The 19,265-nt window shown below is 42.0% G+C and overlaps 1 protein-coding gene across 1 annotated transcript in view; it reads left to right on the top strand.

The window, feature by feature from the left end:
• Window positions 1-11,713: 11,713 nt before the first annotated feature.
• Window positions 11,714-19,265, top strand: part of LOC135115177 (alpha-(1,3)-fucosyltransferase C-like) — a 19,349-nt gene continuing 11,797 nt past the window's right edge. Inside the window, exons 1-3 of the mRNA XM_064031676.1 lie at window positions 11,714-12,558; window positions 14,034-14,168; window positions 18,549-18,724. Coding sequence (XP_063887746.1) covers window positions 12,431-12,558; window positions 14,034-14,168; window positions 18,549-18,724 — 439 coding nt within the window. The 5' untranslated portion in view covers window positions 11,714-12,430. The remainder of the gene's footprint in view (window positions 12,559-14,033; window positions 14,169-18,548; window positions 18,725-19,265) is intronic.

Raw genomic sequence — 19,265 nt, 5'->3', positions numbered from 1 at the left:
TTTCTCACTGTGGTTGCAGGCAGGATGTTTATCAGGTCTTCGAGACAGTTTCGTTGATGGTGTTGCCTATCTCTAGATATAATTCGTCCTTGCTCAGTGACTGCACTTTGGGCTATTTCACCATGTGCGTCCTGAGCAATGATCTTCTCTGTGAGGGACCTGGTGAGCTTGAGGGAGTTGAGGTTCTCCACAGTCGCCAACTTCTCAGGGGAGGTGATTCCCATCCCGCCCAGTCTTGGTGGAAGTTCGAGCAGCGCCCTTTCCCCATCTCCGATGGTGTGGTATTTCAGTAACGCTGGGAGGAAGGTGTTCCTTATCGAGACCTCCAGTGGTGCAAGGAGAGGGCTGATGCCTGGGATGGTGCGCATGGCGAATCTACTACTACTACTACTACTAGTTCTTCTACTACTACTACTACTACTACTACTACTACTGCTACTACTACTACTACTACTACTACTACTACTACTACTACCGCTAGTTCTGCCACTACTACTACTACTACTACTACTACTACTTCCGTTAGTTCTGCCACTACTACTACTACTACTACTACTACTACTACTGCTACTACTACTACTACTACTACTACTACTACTACTACTACTACTACTACTACTTCTATTACCTGTGTTTCTGCCACCACTGCTATTACTACTACTACTACTACTACTATTGATACTACTACTACTACTACTATTGATACTACTACTACTACTACTACTACTACTACTACTACTTTAAAATAATACCTCCACCCCATGTTTATTGATGTGTCAATTAGGGACTCCATTACTTGGAGGTCATTAGCCCCAGCTCTCGCTAATGACTGTGGCATCCAACCACATCTAATACTCTATAATATAAACATTAGTTGTTAACTATAAATTCACTCTACCTCTACTCTATCTACTCTTATGCCACTCTCCACCACTGTAGCCTCGCAGTCGAGGCCTCCTAAGTCTGCAGGTATGGGAGTGGAATGCCTTGTCCCCCTGAGACACAGGAGGGCAGATCTGAGGAGGGAGAATGAGAGACGGCACCTCATCCATGCGACGACATGGCTCCTTGGCTGGTGCTTCTTTTCTGCCATTAGGTCGGCTAGTCTTGAGTAGAAGCACTGAGCCTTGGAGCCCATCCCGCCAGATGTGGTGAAGACCAGAGGTGTGAAGCTACTACTACTACTACTACTACTACTACTACTACCATACTACTACTACTACTACTGCTGCTACTACTACTACTATTACTACTACTTGTTACTACTATTACTACTTTTACTACTACTACTTCTACTGTTACCGCTAGTTCTGCACAACTACTACTACTACTATTACTACTACTACTACTACTACTACTATTACCGCTAGTTCTGCCACTACTACTACTACTACTACTACTACTACTACAACTACTACTTTTTTTTTATGTAGGAAGGACACTGGCCAAGGGCAACAAAAATCCAATAAAAGAATATACCCACTGAAATGCCAGTCCCATAAAAGGGTCAAAGCAGTGGTCAAAAATTGATGAATAAGTGTCTTGAAACCTCCCTCTTGAAGGAATTCAAATCATAGGAAGGTGGAAATACAGAAGCAGGCAGGGAGTTCCAGAGTTTACCAGAGAAAGGGATGAATGATTGAGAATACTGGTTAACTCTTGCGTTAGAGAGGTGGATAGAATAGGGGTGAGAGAAAGAAGAGAGTCTTGTGCAGCAAGGCCGCGGAAGGAGGGGAGGCATGCAGTTAGCAAGATCAGAAGAGCAGTTAGCATGAAAATAGCGGTAAAAGACAGCTAGATATGCAACATTGCGGCAGTGAGAGAGAGGTTGAAGACAGTCAGTTAGAGGAGAGGAATCGATAAGACGAAAAGCTTTTCATTCCACACTGTCCAGTAGAGCAGTATGAGTGGAACCCCCCCAGACATGTGAAGCATACTCCATACATGGACGGATAAGGCCCTTGTACAGAGTTAGCAGCTGAAGGGGTGAGAAAAACTGGCGGAGACGTCTCAGAACACCTAACTTCATAGAAGCTGTTTTAGCTAGAGATGAGATGTGAAGTTTCCAGTTCAGATTATAAGTAAAGGACAGAACGAGGATGTTCAGTGTAGAAAAGGGGGACAGTTGAGTGTCATTGAAGAAGAGAGGATAGTTGTCTGGAAGGTTGTGTCGAGTTGATAGATGGAGGAATTGAGTTTTTGAGGCATTGAACAATACCAAGTTTGCTCTGCCTCAATCAGAAATTTTAGAAAGATCAGAAGTCAAGCGTTCTGTGGCTTCCCTGCGTGATATGTTTGCCTCCTGAAGGGTTGGACGTCTATGAAAAGACGTGGAAAAGTGCACGGTGGTATCATCAGCATATGAGTGGATAGGACAAGAAGTTGTGGAGTGGAAGTTGAAGAAGAACAATAGCAGGGACCCCATCAGGTCCATAAGCCTTCCGAGGGTTTAGGCCAGCGAGGGCATGGAAAACATCATTGTGAAGAATTTTAATACGTGGCATGAAGTAGTCAGAGGGTGGAGGAGAGGGAGGAACAAGCCCAGAATCGTCCAAGGTAGAGTTTTTTGCAAAGGTTTGAGCGAAGAGTTCAGCTTTAGAAATAGATGTGATAGCAGTGGTGCCATCTGGTTGAAATAGAGGAGGGAAAGAAGAAGAAGCAAAGTTATTGGAGATATTTTTGGCTAGATGCCAGAAATCACGAGGGGAGTTAGATCTTGAAAGGTTTTGACATTTTCTGTTAATGAAGGAGTTTTTGGCTAGTTGGAGAACAGACTTGGCATGGTTCCAGGCAGAAATATAAAGTGCATGAGATTCTGGTGATGGAAGGCTGAAGTACCTTTTGTGGGACACCTCTCTATCAAGTATAGCACGAGAACAAGCTGTGTTAAACCAAGGTTTAGAAGGTTTAGGACGAGAAAAAGAATGAGGAATGTACGCCTCCATGCCAGACACTATCACCTCTGTTATGCGCTCAGCTCACAAAGACGGGTCTCTGACACGGAAGCAGTAGTCATTCCAAGGAAAATCAGCAAAATATCTCCTCATGTCCCCTGAACTAGCAACGCCAAAACGCCAGAGGCACCTTCGCTTAGGGGGATCCTGAGGAGGGATTGGAGCTATAGGACAAGATAAAGATATGAGATTGTGATCGGAGGAGCCCAACGGAGAAGAAAGGGTGACAGTATAAGCAGAAGGATTAGAGGTCAGGAAAAGGTCAAGAATGTTGGGCATATCTCTAAAACGGTCAGGAATACGAGTAGGGTGTTGCACCAATTGCTCTAGGCCATGTAGGATAGCAAAGTTGTAGGCTAGTTCACCAGGATGGTCAGTGAAGGGAGAGGAAAGCCAAAGCTGGTGGTGAACATTGAAGTCTCCAAGAATGGAGATCTCTGCAAAAGGGAAGAGGATCAGAATGTGCTCCACTTTGGAGGTTAAGTAGTCAAAGAATTTCTTATAATCAGAGGAATTAGGTGAGAGGTATACAGCACAGATAAATTTAGTATGAGAGTGACTCTGTAGTCGTAGCCAGATGGTGGAAAACTCGGAAGATTCAAGAGCGTGGGCACGAGAGCAGGTTAAGTCATTGCGAACATAAACGCAGCATCCAGCTTTGGATCGAAAATGAGGATAGAGAAAGTAGGAGGGATCAGAAAAGGGGCTACTGTCAGTTGCCTCAGACACCTGAGTTTCAGTGAGGAAAAGAAGTTGAGGTTTAGAAGAGGAGAGGTGGTGTTCTACAGATTGAAATTTAGATCTTAGACCGCGAATGTTGCAGAAGTTAATGAAGAAAAAGTTGAGGGGGGGTGTCAAGACACTTAGGGTCGTCGACAGAAAGCCAGTCCGACCTGGGGACATTTATGGTCCCCTTCCCAGATGGGGACTCCGAGGCTGGTGTAGAAGTCGCCATGACGATTTTAAAATTTTTGAGTGAAGGGTGTGTGTGTTATTAGGTGCTTGTAGTTTTGTGTGGAGGAAGAGAGTTGTCTTTAGAGGGCAGGCTGTGACTGCCCCCTTGTGTTGTGAGACACAAAGGGAAACGTTCGGTGAGGTCACAGCTGTGTTTAATGATAAGTTCACAGCACCCCCTGAACAGTGCTTTAGACCTCCCTGGGAGTAATTATCGTTTCGGCAGGTGTCTACTGCCTCCTCCTTCTACTTGTCCTTCTTGCTGGAAATTTGCCTACATTCAGCCTGTTTCTGAAAAGGATGATCGTTCTTGTTCCTCCCTCATATATATATATATATATATATATATATATATATATATATATATATATATATATATATATATATATATATATATATATATATATATATATATATATATATATATATCGTATTTACTATCGCTACGTACTACTAGAGTTGTGTTTATTTAATGTATTATGATTATAATATGATTTAGGTAATTATGCGTCAAAAGCTGTTAACTGGGTTGTTAGATTACCCCAGGAACGAGCTGCACTCTAGCAGCGAACAACAGTGAATAGCTCATGTAAGGAAAGGAAGGCGTTTAGTCTGTGATAACCCAGCAGTACACTTCCACTTAGGCCTGTGAATTACACTTCTGAATTATACCTATGGATTATATCTGTATTCTCCTGTGTACTTTAAGAATGCCAGAGTTTGACTTTGTGATAATTTGGCCTCCGAGACAGTGACATTGCTACTTAAAAATCCACACTCAAGGTTACAGTGGTTAGGAATGTTATCTCTAAGTATAGTTGGACCGCTCACCACATCTTTCAAGATCAAGTCAAGTAAAGCACCAGAAGAAGAAACGAGTATATGGTTTATACCTTGAAGATATACTCCCTAGTCTAGCACCTAGGAGTGGGTGTTATAAATACCAAATGATTAATCTGATCGAAGTTTTCTTGAGAGAGAGAGAGAGAGAGAGAGAGAGAGAGAGAGAGAGAGAGAGAGAGAGAGAGAGAGAGAGAGAGAGAGAGAGAGAGAGAGAGAGAGATTATTATTATTAGTTTATTGTTAAATTCACAAACATAAGATTATAAAACATACACAATAAAAACAGTACAAGAATAACTTCTTAATAGAATTTGTCAAGATAAAATACAAATTCTAAAATGTCTGTCTCCCTACTTAACAGTTAAAATTAACCACTGTACAAATATTACACCAAAACCGTAAAAAACATGATTTTATTATACAACTATAAATTATCTTCTAACTACCAGATAAAAAGAAAGAAAAAGAAAAACACATGTAAATCACAACTGAAAATTTGTGCAGATAAGAGCATAAAGTTTATGACCTTATATCTATGAGTAGATTTTCAGCACTTCATGAATATAACTAAATAGATCTTTTACTTCATCTCTCTCCATTAGTGTACTCACATTACTAAAATCTAGTGTGTTATATATTTTTCTGCAATCCCTAGACAGAACACAATCTAAAAGAACATGTGACTCGTACTACATTCTCATCACATGAGCACTGCCGTAGTTCCACCGGTGTTCCGTTCCTCCTTCCTGTCTCAATCTTCAGGTCGTGAGACATTAGGCGGAGCCTGGTCAGTGGTTGTCGCACGTAGTCAGGAACGAATTCAGTGCTGGTATAGACTGGGTGCACATATAATTAGGGGTTAATTATTGTCCTGTAACCTACATACTTGGAGGCTGAAGGAGGTTTTTCTCTGACTCTTCTCTTGATTTCTTTTAGTGGGTTACTAATACCCTCGTATCTCAGTGCTTGTGTTACGAATCTGTACCCCGGGGTACTGGCGTCTCTGCATAGTTCATACGCGATATGGAAAGGTTCTTCATTATCTGGCACACTTAACTTAGATTCGACAAACTTCGGTCTCCTGCTGGCTATCACATTCCTACTGCCTCAGGAGGAGGCAGTAGACACCTGCCGAAACGATAATTACTCCCAGTGAGGTCTAAAGCACTGTTCAGGGGTTGCTGTGAACTTATCATTAAACCCAGCTGTGACCTCACTGAACGTTTCCCTTTGTGTCTCACAACACAAGGGGGCAGTCACAGCCTGCCCTCTAAAGACAACTCTCTTCCTACACACAACTGCAAGCACCTAATAACACACACACCCTTCACTCAAGAATTTTAAAATCATCATGGCGACTCCTACACCAGCCGCGGAGTCCCTATTTGGGGAGGGGACCATAAATGTCCCCAGGTCGGACTGTTTTTCTGTCGACCACCCTAAATGTCTTGACACCCCCGTCAACTTTTTTTCCATTAACTTCTGCAGCATTCGCGGTCTAAGATCTAATTTTCAATCTGTAGAACACCACCTATCCTCTTCTAAACCTCATCTTCTTTTCCTCACTGAAACTCAGGTGTCTGAGGCAACTGACAGTAGCCCTTTTTCTCTTCCCTCCTACTTTTTCTATCCTCATTTTCGATTCAAAGCTGGTTGCTGCGTTTATGTGCGCAATGACTTAACCTGCTCTCGTGCCCACGGTCTTGAATCTTCCGAGTTTTCCACCATCTGGCTACGACTACAATCACTCTGAAACTAAATTTATCTGTGCTGTATACCTCTCACCTAACTCCTCTGACTATAAGAAATTCTTAGACTACTTAACTTCCAAATTGGAGCACATTCTGACCCTCTTTCCTTTTGCAGAGATCTCCATTCTTGGAGACTTCAATGTCCACCACCAGCTTTGGCTTTCCTCTCTCTTCACTGACCATCCTGGTGAACTTTGCTATCCTCGACGACCTAGAGCGATTGGTGCAACACCCTACTCGTATTCCTGACCGTCTTGGAGATACGCCTAACATTCTTGACCTCTTCCTGACTTCTAATCCTTCTGCTTATGCTGTCACCGTTCTTCTCCGTTGGGCTCCTCCGATCACAATCTCATATCTGTATCTTGTCCTATCGCTCCAATCTCTCCTCAGGATCCCCCTAAGCGATGGTGCCTCTGGCGTTTTGCCTCTGCTAGTTGGGGGGACCTGAGGAGGTATTTTGCTGATTTTTCCTTGGAATGACTGCTGCTTCCGTGTCAGAAACCTGTCTTTGTGTGCTGAGCGCATAAAAGATAGTGTCTGGCATGGAGGCGTTCATTCCTCAGTCTTTTTCTTGTCCTAAACTTTATAAACCTTGGTTTAACACAGCTTGTTCTCGTGCTATACATGATAGAGAGGTGGCCCACAAAAGGTACTTCAGCCTTCCATCACCAGAATCTCATGCACTTTATATTTCTGCCTGGAACCATGCCAAGTCTGTTCTCCAACTAGCCAAAACTCCTTCATTAAAAGAAAGTGTCAAAACCTTTCAAGATCTAACTCCCCTCGTGACTTCTGGCATCTAGCCAAAAATATCTCCAATAACTTTGCTTCTTCTCCTTTCCCTCCTCTATTTCAACCAGATGGCACCACCGCTATCACATCTATTTCTAAAGTTGAACTCTTCGCTCAAAGCTTTGCTAAAAACTCTACCTTGGACGATTCTGGGCTTGTTCCACCCTCTCCTCCACCCTCTGACTTCTTCATGCCACCTATTAAAATTCTTCGCAATGATGTTTTCCATGCCCTCGCTGGCCTAAACCCTCGGAAGGCTTGTGGATCTGATTAGGTCCCTCCTATTGTTCTCCGAAACTGTGCCTCCGTGCTTGCCCCTTGCCTAGTCAAATTCTTTCAGCTCTGTTTGTCAACATCTACTTTTCCTTCTTGCTGGAAGTTTGCGTACATTCAACCTGTTCCTAAAAAGGGTGACCGTTCTAATCCCTCAAACTACCGTCCTATTGCTTTAATTTCCTGCGTATCTAAAGTTTTTAATCTATCCTCAACAGGAAGATTCTTAAACATCTATCACTTCACAATCTTCTATCTGATCGCCAGTACGGGTTCCGTCAAGGCCGCTCTACTGGTGATCTTCTGGCTTTCCTTACTGAGTCTTGGTCATCCTCTTTTAGAGATTTTGATGAAACTTTTGCTGTTGCCTTGGACATATTAAAAGCTTTTGATAGAGCCTAGCACAAACCTTTGATTTCCAAACTACCCTCCTATGGCTTCTATCCTTCTCTCTGTAACTTCTTCTCAAGTTTCCTTTCTGACTGTTCTATTGCTGCTGTGGTAGACGGTCACTGTTTTTCTCCTAAATCTATTAACAGTGGTATTCCTCAGGGTTCTGTCCTGTCACCCACTCTCTTCTTATTATTCATTAATGACCTTCTAAACCAAACTTGTTGTCCTAACCACTCCTGCGCTGATGATACCACCCTGCATTTTTCCACGTCTTTTCATAGACGTCCAACCCTTCAGGAGATAAACATTTCATGCAGGAAAGCCACAGAACGCCTGATTTCTGATCTTTCTAAAATTTCTGATTGGGGCAGAGCAAACTTGGTATTGTTTAATAACTCAAAAACTCAATTCCTCCATCTATCAACTCGACACAACCTTCCAGACAACTATCCCCTCTTCTTCAATGACATTCAACTGTCCCCCTCGTCTACACTGAACATCCTCGGTCTGTCCTTTACTTATAATCTGAACTGGAAACTTCACATCTCATGTCTAGCTAAAACAGCTTCTTTGAGCGGGTTCCGTCGGGTCGGGGGGGGGGGTTCGGCCTCTCTCCCGCGGGGCTCGTCCTGCGCAGTTCCACCCTCCGATCCTGCTCTGTCCGGAGTAGCCTAGCGCGCGTGCTGTCGGCAAGTACCATGAGCAGACATGTTGGGGCCCGAAAGATGGTGAACTATGCCTGGCGAGGATGAAGCCAGAGGAAACTCTGGTGGAAGTCCGTAGCAATTCTGACGTGCAAATCGATTGTCAGAGCTGAGTATAGGGGCGAAAGACTAATCGAACTATCTATTAGCTGGTTCCCTCCGAAGTTTCCCTCAGGATAGCTGGTACTCTCGGAAACAGAGGAGTTTCATCCGGTAAAACGAATGATTAGAGGTCTTGGGGACGAAACGTCCTCAACCTATTCTCAAACTTTAAATGGGTGAGATGCCGAGCTTGCTTGAATGCTGAAGCTCCGGCGACTAATTTGAGTATCTAGTGGGCCAATTTTGGTAAGCAGAACTGGCGCTCCGCCAGTTTTTCTCACCCCCCCTAGCTGCTAACTCTGTATACTCCATGTATGGAGTATGTTTCACATGTCTGGGGGGTTCCACTCATACTGCTCTTCTAGACAGGGTGGAATCAAAAGCTTTTCGTCTCATCAACTCCTTTCCTCTAACTGACTGTCTTCAGCCTCTCTCTCACCGCCGCAATGTTGCATCTCTAGTTGTCTTCTACCGCTATTTTAATGCTAACTGCTCTTCTGATCTTGCTAACTGCATGCCTCCCCTCCTCCCGCGTCTTCGCTGCACAAGACTTTTTCTTTCTCTCACCCCTATTCTGTCCAGCTCTCTAAAGCAAGAATTAACCAGTATTCTGAATCATTCATCTCTTTTTCTGGTAAACTCTGGAACTCCCTACCTGTTTCTGTATTTCCACCTTCCTATGACTTGAATTCCTTCAAGAGGGAGGTTTCAAGACCTGCTTTGACCCTTTTATGGGATTGGCATTACAGTAGACATTTTTTATTGGATTTTTGTTGCCCTTGGACAATGTCCTTCCTACATAAAAAAAAAAAAAAAAGGTGTATACCTGATTCAATCAAACATAAATCGGGACTAGCATATTTCCTTACACTCAATAAACATCTTGCAACTCTATTATACTGAAGTATCAGCTTCTTTGGGTGATCTAATAGCCATGTTTCCGCACTATAAAGCAGGGCAGACGTTACTGCGGCATCAAACACTTTACGTTTGTATATGTATGGCATGTTATTATTCGCAGTACAAAATATTGCAATTTTTTTTATGTGTGCTTCATTCATAGTTTCATGCAGATTTGCTACTGTATTCATCCTCGCGTCATCGGTTATCCACACTCCCAGGTAAAGATAATTATGAACATAATCTATCTTAATGTCGTGTGCTGCTAGCGGTACGGTATCTTCCTCTGTGCCGCGAATCACTAAAAATTTAGTCTTCTTTTCATTTAATACCATCCCGTACTCACGGCAGTAATCAACCACAACGTTTAGCTTTTTCATAGAGAGAGAGAGAGAGAGAGAGAGAGAGAGAGAGAGAGAGAGAGAGAGAGAGAGAGAGAGAGAGAGAAACGTTTTTTACCTTGTTTGTGTATCTTTCGCTTCTCTTTTTTGCACAAGTGAACATAAACCCACGCCACAGTTATTCTCCAGCTGCTACTGCGCACGCGCTTCAACAATGCGCAGCATTTCAAGGCTCGGGGTGAGTAATAACCATGGAGTTAAAAACTAGCGATGATATTGACCCATGAAACAGCACTACGCAGCGGCTGGGCGGCAGTACAAGGGTGGCGCTCAGACTTAGTGTGCGTGAGTGTTGCGTCGTCTGCACCTGGTACTGCACTCCCAGACTCCACTCATCGCTTGGCGGCACACTGAATATACATTTGTGTTGGACTTTGACGAAGTTCCATTCATATGGGACTACGTAGCTTGAAATTCATATATATATATATATATATATATATATATATATATATATATATATATATATATATATATATATATATATATATATATATATATATATATATATATATATATATATATATATATATATATATATATATATATATATATATATATATATATATATATATATATATATATATATATATATATATATATATATATATATATATATATATATATATATATATATATATATATATATATATATATATATATATATATATATATATATATATATATATATATATATATATATATATATATATATATATATATATATATATATATATATATATATATATATATATATATATATATATATATATATATATATATATATATATATATATATATATATATATATATATATATATATATATATATATATATATATATATATATATATATATATATATATATATATATATATATATATATATATATATATATATATATATATATATATATATATATATATATATATATATATATATATATATATATATATATATATATATATATATATATATATATATATATATATAATTTAAGAGAAAGGCTTCTCCATACGGAATGTTATGTTGCAGAGAAAAGCGTGTCGCATAGTACTGGCAGCATTCATTTGTTTTTTTGGTTACGTTTCAAGAAAATATCACTCGAGTACAGAACGAAAGCGACTGACCTGCTGGTCATAAGTGTCAACCACCTAAACTCCTGGGGCACAAACATAATATGAACACACTCCTTCTTTTGCTGTGGAGGACTCCTATTGCCGGATGGAAACCAAAACACAACCTGTTGAATGTAACAGGCGCTACACAACGTTTAGCGTCTGTAACATTTAACACTAAACAACGCTACACAACGTTTTGCGACTGTAACATTTAACACTAAACAACGCTACACAACGTTTTGCGACTGTAACATTTAACACTAAACAACGCTACACAACGTGTAGCGTCTGTAACATTCAACACTAAACATCGCTGCACAACGTTTAGCGTCTTTAATATTTAACATAGTTTATAATTTGGTTTCTATCCACCAACAGGAGCCCTCCACGGCAAAATGGGGTGTGTTCAGAATTATTATGTTGGTGTCACAGGAGCTTATGTTTTAGTTTGACGGTCTGAAGACTGTATTTCCCGAAATGTAGTCCCCCTCCCCTCCCCCCCCCAAAAAAAAAAGAAAAGAAATGCTGCTAATGCTGTGCGTCAACACTTTCCTCTACAATATAACACTGTATGGATGAGCCATCTTTATATATACATATATGAACGACCCAGAGTGTGTGTGGCTGATCAATGCTTATTACTCCTTTTGTCGCGTGTGTGGGCGACGAGGAAGTTGTATACACGGCCTGAGCTGCACTGTGTGATCCGTCGCGTGTGTGTGTTAGTGACAGCCGGACGAAAGTTAGATATCACGGGGTGTTGACAGCCCTGAAGTAGTTGAGAATGAGCGCGTGAGGAGTCCGCTGGTGACGCCAGGCGGGCATAGGCATGGCGCAGCGTGTGGACGTGAGTGTTGGCGTGGGTGTGAGCGCGGCGGTGGATGAGTGTGTGAATGTCTGTAGGTGTTGGTGGGGAAGGGTGTTCATGTAGGGAGGCCACAAGGGGTGGATGAGACTCCAGGTGTTGGTAACCTGAGCACGTCTTCGAGGTTGTTCATTGCATGTCAACATTGAACTACGTTAAACACCGTTAAGATGCGAAAAACGGAGGTTTTCATATCAATAGTGATTTAATCTCTCTCTCTCTCTCTCTCTCTCTCTCTCTCTCTCTCTCTCTCTCTCTCATGGACAAGTAATGAGGTCCTTTTCTGTCCATTGCTCAGCTCCAGTTGGACGCATCGGGGCTTCGAGTCCTAGTGTTCATCTCCACACCTGAGAGACGCCCAGATTCGTGGCGGTGATGGCGTGCATGCAAGTACAGATGCGAAGAGGCGGCGTGGTGCTGATGGTGATGGTATCGGTAACGCTGGGAACGCTTTGTGGATTTCTTTCCATCAACACAATGCAAGGTGCTCGCCTTCCACGAGGGTAAGTCGCACCACGCCTTGTCTGTCTGACTGTCTATTTCGCATCAATTTCTACCTGCGCAAAAAAATGAATAAGAAAAATAAATAAACAGGATATGCAGTTTGTGGGGAAATCTATAAGACAAATACTTGGGCTTGTGTTGATGAGAGAGTTTAACAGTCTTCGAGACTTCGTTCTTTATGTATCATATATATAAATTGTATAATTATATGAATATATGTACAGAGACTGGAGAATGCTCTCGACGCCGTATGTGGATTGAGTCTGCTCTGAAACGGAATCCAATTTGTCACTTTATGGTGCAAGGGAACTGCGTACCTGGATGATTAGCCATCACTTCAGACTATGACTCAGCAAACTCAACTCGGCTACTGCTTCACATACTCTGCTCCTCATACTCAACTTGTTTGCCTGCCACATTCAGCTACACTACTATCCTACTGGTACATCTGTCCTTCACCGTTCATCGCACATTAATAAGCATACGAGCGTCCAGTGCCCAACAGCCGTTCAAGCTCGTGGCGTTCCCCGTGGAAGGAAGTATGCGAGCTGCTTCCTCTCGTATATCCACAACAACAAAGACTTGGTTCATTGTCTCCCGGGAGACACTTGCAGCATCAACATTGCATTTTTGCTCCACATGTCTGTTGCAGCAATCGTGGTTGCTACTTTGGTCGGATCAGTCATCAAAGTTGTTGACGAAAACAAAACATCTCCTGATGGCTAATTAACTTAGCAATATTAGAAATACATATATTACCTGTTCCGGGCGTCAGGTTACGGGGTGGACGGCGTTCGAAACCGTTACAATATTAGGACTTTCATGTTATCTCAAACGATGTAATTTGTCAATCACGTAAGTACGATTTCCATCAAGGGCAATTTCCATCAAGTACTACAGATTACAGAGTAAACTATGACGGTATGTGAAGCTTGATTTACGTCACGGGTTACCAAAGACCCTCCCTGGTTTAGAACGCTTCAGTAAGTAATGGTATCCTAAAGAATTAAGTCTCTCACTATTCATTTACATTGAGTAATTCCTTACGCTTTCCGCGGCACTCTTCGTCAGTGATGTTCTGTGCCTACCAAGTGTTTCTTTTTTCTTAATGTTTAGTGTTGATAGGCCTAACGACGCCGTCACCAATCCTCCTGGTGCCTCGTCGGGACAGGATGGCACGTGTTCTAAATCCTCCTCCTTAAAGCGTTCATACACTCGAAGTAAGAGACATGAAGTGGCATGGTTGGAAAAATTATACTATGATAAGGAAAGTTACAGGACGTATATATGTTCATATTCCTTAAGTATTTTCTTTCACCACCACTTTCCACTTAATACTGTTATTATTATTTAGTTTCATCACAAATATTATTATCATTATGATTATGGTAACACATTACTCACTGTGTGTGTGTGTGTGTGTGTGTGTGTGTGTGTGTGTGTGTGTGTGTGTGTGTATGTACGCGCCCAGCAGCGTGGTGGCTCCGCCCGTGACAGGCGAGGTACTGAGCGGGGGCGAAGGTGAGGCGTGTCCACTACCCAAGCGCATCCTTATTTGGACATCGTTTTGGGGAGAGCAGAGTTTCACCTGGGAGCGAATCTTTTTCAGGTGAGAAACACTCATGTGAAATGAAGGTTACGGCCGATTCTTTTCTCTCTCTTTTTTTTTTTTAATTATTTGATCATTTATCATTTTTTTTAATGTGAGTAGCGACTTGAGTTTCTCCGCACAGTAACAACTAACTAAGAATTGTTCAGCCTGATATGACCAGTCCCACTCCTTCCCTCAAGGGCGGGGGCCAAAGAGTATTATCTCTCCTATTCCTCGTTTACCAAATGGTTCTTTTTTACTCCCATTCAGTACGTTGGTAATTAGAAAAAATAATAAAGAAAAGCGTGTGGAAATGTCATGTGCGATTGATACCCAATGAGATGCACAGCAGAGCAGTGATAAAGAGGAGACACCTGACGTAAGAAGTCCAATAACCTGTGGCACTCACTTCTCCTGTGTTTAGCGTCTTACTTTAATCCCGAGTCCCCTCATGTGCTGACAGTATACCTACACATAAAATCCCCCCCCTTTTTTTTTTTTATTTATGTAGGAGGGACACCGGCCAAGGGCAACAAAAATCCATTAAAAAAGAAAAAAAAAGCCCACTGAGATGCCGGTTCCCGAAAAGGGTCCAAAGCGATAGTCAAAAACTGAAGGATCAATGTCTTTGAAACCTCCCTCCTGAAAGAGTTCAAGTCAAAGGAAGGTGGAAATACAGAACCAGGCAGGGAGCTCCAGAGTTTACCTGAGAAATAAGAGTGAGAGAATAGGGGTGAGAGAAAGGAGGAATTCTTGTGCAGCGAGGCCGAGGGAGAAGGGGAGGCATGCAGTTGGAAGAATCAAAAGAGCAGTTAGCATGGAAATAGCGGTAGAAGATAGCAAGGGATGCAACATTGCAACTGACTAGAAAAAATAAATAAGCCAGATGCTTTTCAATTTTGTCAGGTCACATCGCACATTTTGTTCCGCCAGACACACTACTGTTCTGAAATTGCTGTTTCACAGCAATGAATTACTAGCAGTGCCTGTAATTTTCATTTATTTTATTTTTTTTATGTAGGAGGGACACTGGTCAAGGGCAACAAAAATCCAATAAAAAAAAAACCCATTGAGATGCCAGTCCCACAAAAGTATCCAAAGCAGTAGTAAAAAATTGAAGGATATGTGTCTTGAAACCTTCCTTTTGAAGGAATTCAAGTCATAGGAAGGTGGAAATACAGAAGCAGGCAATGAGTTCCAGAGTATACCAGAGAAAGGGATGAATGATTGAAAATACTGGTTAACTCTTGCATTAGAGAGGTGGACAAAATAGGAGTGAGAGAAAGAAGAAAGTCTTGGGCAGGAACGATGCGGAAGGAGGGGTAGCATGCAGTTATGAAAATCAGAAAAGCAGTTAGCATGAAAATAGTGATAGAAGATAGCTAGAGACCCATCACTGCGGCGATGAGAAACAGGTTGAAGACAGTCATTTAGAGGAGAGGTGTTCATGAGACGAAAAGCTTCTGATTCCACCATGTCTAGAAGAGCGGTATGAGTGGAACCCCTTAGACATGTGAAGTATACTCCATACATGTGAAGTATACTCCATGGATGGATAAGGCCCTTGTACAGAGTTAGCAGTTAGGGGAGAGGGGGTGTGAGAGAAACTTTCGGAGACGTCTCAGAACACCTAACTTCATAGAGGCTGTTTTAGCCAGAGATGAGAGGTGAGGTTTTCAGTTTAGATTATAAGTAAAGGACAGACCGAGAATGTTCAGTGTAGAAGAAGGGGACAGTTCAAACTGAAGAATAGGAGATAGTTGTCTGGAAGGCTGTGTCAAACTGATAGATGGAGGAACTGAGTTTTTAAGGCATTAAACATTACTAAATTTGCTCTGCCCTAATAAGAAATTTTAGAAAGATCAGAAGTCAGGCGTTCTGTGGCTTTCCTGCGTGAAATGTTTACTTCTTGAAATGTTGAACGTCTATGAAAAGACGTGGAAAAGTGCAGGGTGGTATTATAAGCGCAGGAGTGGATAGGACAAGAAGTTTGGTTTAGAAGATCATTGATGATTAATAAGAAGAGAGTGGGTGACAGGACAGAACCCTGAGGAACACGACTGTTAATAGATATAGGGAGAAGAAAAGTGATCGTCTACCACAGCAGCAATTGAACGATCAGAAAGGAAACTTGAAATGAAGTTACAGAGAGAAGGCTAGAAGCCGTAGGAGGGTAGTTTGGGAATCAAAGCTTTGTGCCAGACTCTATCAAAAGCTTTTATGTCCAATGCAACAACAAAAGTTTCACTAAAATATCTAAAAGCCTTGATGGAACCCATACTGGAGATCAGATAGAAGGTTGTGAAATGATAGGTGTTTAAGAATCTTCCTATTGAGGATAGATCCAAAACCTTTAGATAGGAATGAAATTAAAGCCATAGGACGGTAGTTTGAAGGATTAGAACGGTCACCCTATTTAGGAACAGGCTGAATGTAGGCAAACTTCCAGCTAGAAGGAAAGGTAGATGTTGACAGACAGAATTGAAAGAGTTTGATTAGGCAAGGTTGACACACAGAGGCACAGTTTCAGAGAACAATAGGAGGGACCCCATCAAGTCCATAGGCCTTCAGAGGGTTAAAGCCAGGGAGGGCATGGAAAATATCACTGCGAAGAATTTTAATAGATACCATGAAGTAGTCAGAGGGTGGAAGAGAGGGAACAACAAGCACTGAATCGTCCAAGGTAGAGTTCTTAGCAAAGGTCTGAGCGAAGAGTCCAGCTTTACAGATAGATGTGATAGCAGTGGTGCCATCTGGTTGAAGTAAAGGAGGGAAGGAAGAAGAAGCAAAGTTCTTGGAGATATTTTTGGGTAGATGCCAGAAGTCACGAGGGGAGTTAGATCTTGAAAGATTTTGACACTTTCTATCAACGAAGGAGTTTTTGGCTAGTTAGAGAACAAACTTGGCATGGCTCCGGGCAGAAATATAAAGCGCATGAGATTCTGGTGACGGAAGGCTTAAGTACCTCTCTATCATGTATAACATGAGAACAAGCTGTGTTAAACCAAGGTTTGGAAGGTTTAGGTCGAGAAAAAGAGTAAGGAATGTGCGCCTCCATGCCAGACACTATCACCTCTGTTATGCGCTCGGCACACAAAGACGGATCTCCGACACGGAAGCAGTAGTCATTACAAGGAAAATGAGCAAAATACATCCTCATGTCCCCCCAACTAGTAGAGACAAAACACTAGAGGCACCTCCGTTCAGGAGTATCCTGAGGAGGGATTGGAGCGATAGGACAAGATACAGATATGAGATTGTAATTGGAGAAGCCCAACGGAGAAAAGAGGGTGACAGCATAAGCAGGATTAGTAGTTAGGAAAAGGTCAAGAACGTTGGACGTATCTCCAAGACGGTCAGGAATACGAGTAGGATGTTGCGCCAGTTGCTCTACGTCGTGGAAGATAGCAAAGTTGAAGGCTAATTCACCAGCATGGTCAGTGAAGGGAGAGAAAAGCCAAAGTTGGTGGTGAAGAATGAAATCTCCAAGAATGGAGATTTCCACAAAAGGGAAGAAAGTCAGAATGTGCTCCACTTTGGAAGTTAAGTAGTCAAAGAATTTTTAGTCAGAGGAATTAGGTGAGAGGTATACAACACAGATAAATTTAGTTTGAGAGTGACTCTGTAGTCATAGCCAGGTGATGGAAAACTCGGAAGATTCAAGAGCGTGGGCACGAGAGCAGGTTAAGTCATTGCGCACATAAACCCAAAATCCAGCTTTGGATTGGAAATGAGGATAGAGAAAGTAGGAGGGAACAGAAAAGGGGATACTGCCAGTTGCCTCAGACACCTGTGTTTCAGTGAGGAAAAGAAGTTGAGGTTTATTAGAGAAGAGGTGATGTTCTACAGATTGAACTACATTTGTGGTCTAATCCCGAGATAGGGACTCCGAGACTGGTGTAGGAGTCGCCTTGATAATTTTGAATTTTGAGTGAAGGGTGTGTGTGTAATTAGGTACTTTTAGTCTTGTATGAAGGAAGAGAGTTGTTTTTAGAGGGCAGGCTATGACTGCCCTGTTGTGTTGTGAGACACAAAGGGAAACGTTCTGTGAGGTCACCGCTGGGTTTAATGATAAGTTCATAGCATCCCCTTTTCCAGTGCTTTAGATCTCACTGAGAGTAATTATCGTTTCGGCAGGTGGCTACTGCCTCCTCCTTCTGATATTATTACCCGATTCATTCCGGATTGGGGAAAGGCATTATTTACGTCACCTATTCAGGCTAGGAAATACTGAAGCCTGAAGGATAAGTTCAAGTTTCCCTCCGAGGCAGAAGCAGTGGAGTCGCATCATAAAAGGAAAGAATAATAATCTAGATTCAACCTCATTCCCAAAACATTACCACCGCCACCACTGCCACCGACACTCCAGACCTTGCCTTATTTAGTGTATCCCATCAGGCAAGTGTCCCGCCGGTGTCCGGAGAGCAGGTGTGAGCTTGTGTACGATCACCGACTCCTTGACTCTGCCGCCGCTGTGCTCTTTCATCCAGGAGACATGAAACCTTCCTACTCCCTCCCCGCGACCCGCCCGCCAGGACAGCCGTGGATATTCCTCTCCTTTGAATCCCCTTCTAGTAAGTGTTTTCTTTCGGATTATATTGATTAGTGGTTTCATCTGATGGTTCAAGTTAGGTTTAAGTTAAGATTCATTCATTTCATTGATTTCACTCATGATCATTATGTAAATCACGACATAGTTTGCCGAAAAATAGTGTCGAAATAAGTAGGCTAATGTTATTTTAATAATCCCTCTCTTTCTTTCTTTTTAAAGACCTTATTCTTGTTTATAGCACTGGCTCTTCATGTACTTGATAACAAAACCTGTTAAACCAGATTTTGTTAAGTTAATGATTTAAGATCACGGACTTCTCGAGAACTCGTTTCGTTGCATTGCTCGATAATCTGAAAACTCGTTTCGAGCAGGAAACAGTTTTGTTCAAAGTATTACATTTTGCCCTTTTCTTAGTCAAGTACTTGTCAAGTAAACGTGTGTGAACATGACCAAACGAAAGTCCGTGTCACGTGTGTTTGGGCCCATGTTCAGGAACGCTATGTTCAGGAACGCTCTTGAAAAAATATTTTCAGAAGCCACAGAAATTATCTGTCGAATTCTTG

Source organism: Scylla paramamosain, chromosome 29 (genome assembly GCF_035594125.1).
Source record: "Scylla paramamosain isolate STU-SP2022 chromosome 29, ASM3559412v1, whole genome shotgun sequence".
Classification (NCBI taxonomy): domain Eukaryota; kingdom Metazoa; phylum Arthropoda; class Malacostraca; order Decapoda; family Portunidae; genus Scylla; species Scylla paramamosain.
This window is presented reverse-complemented; position numbering and strand designations above follow the sequence as displayed.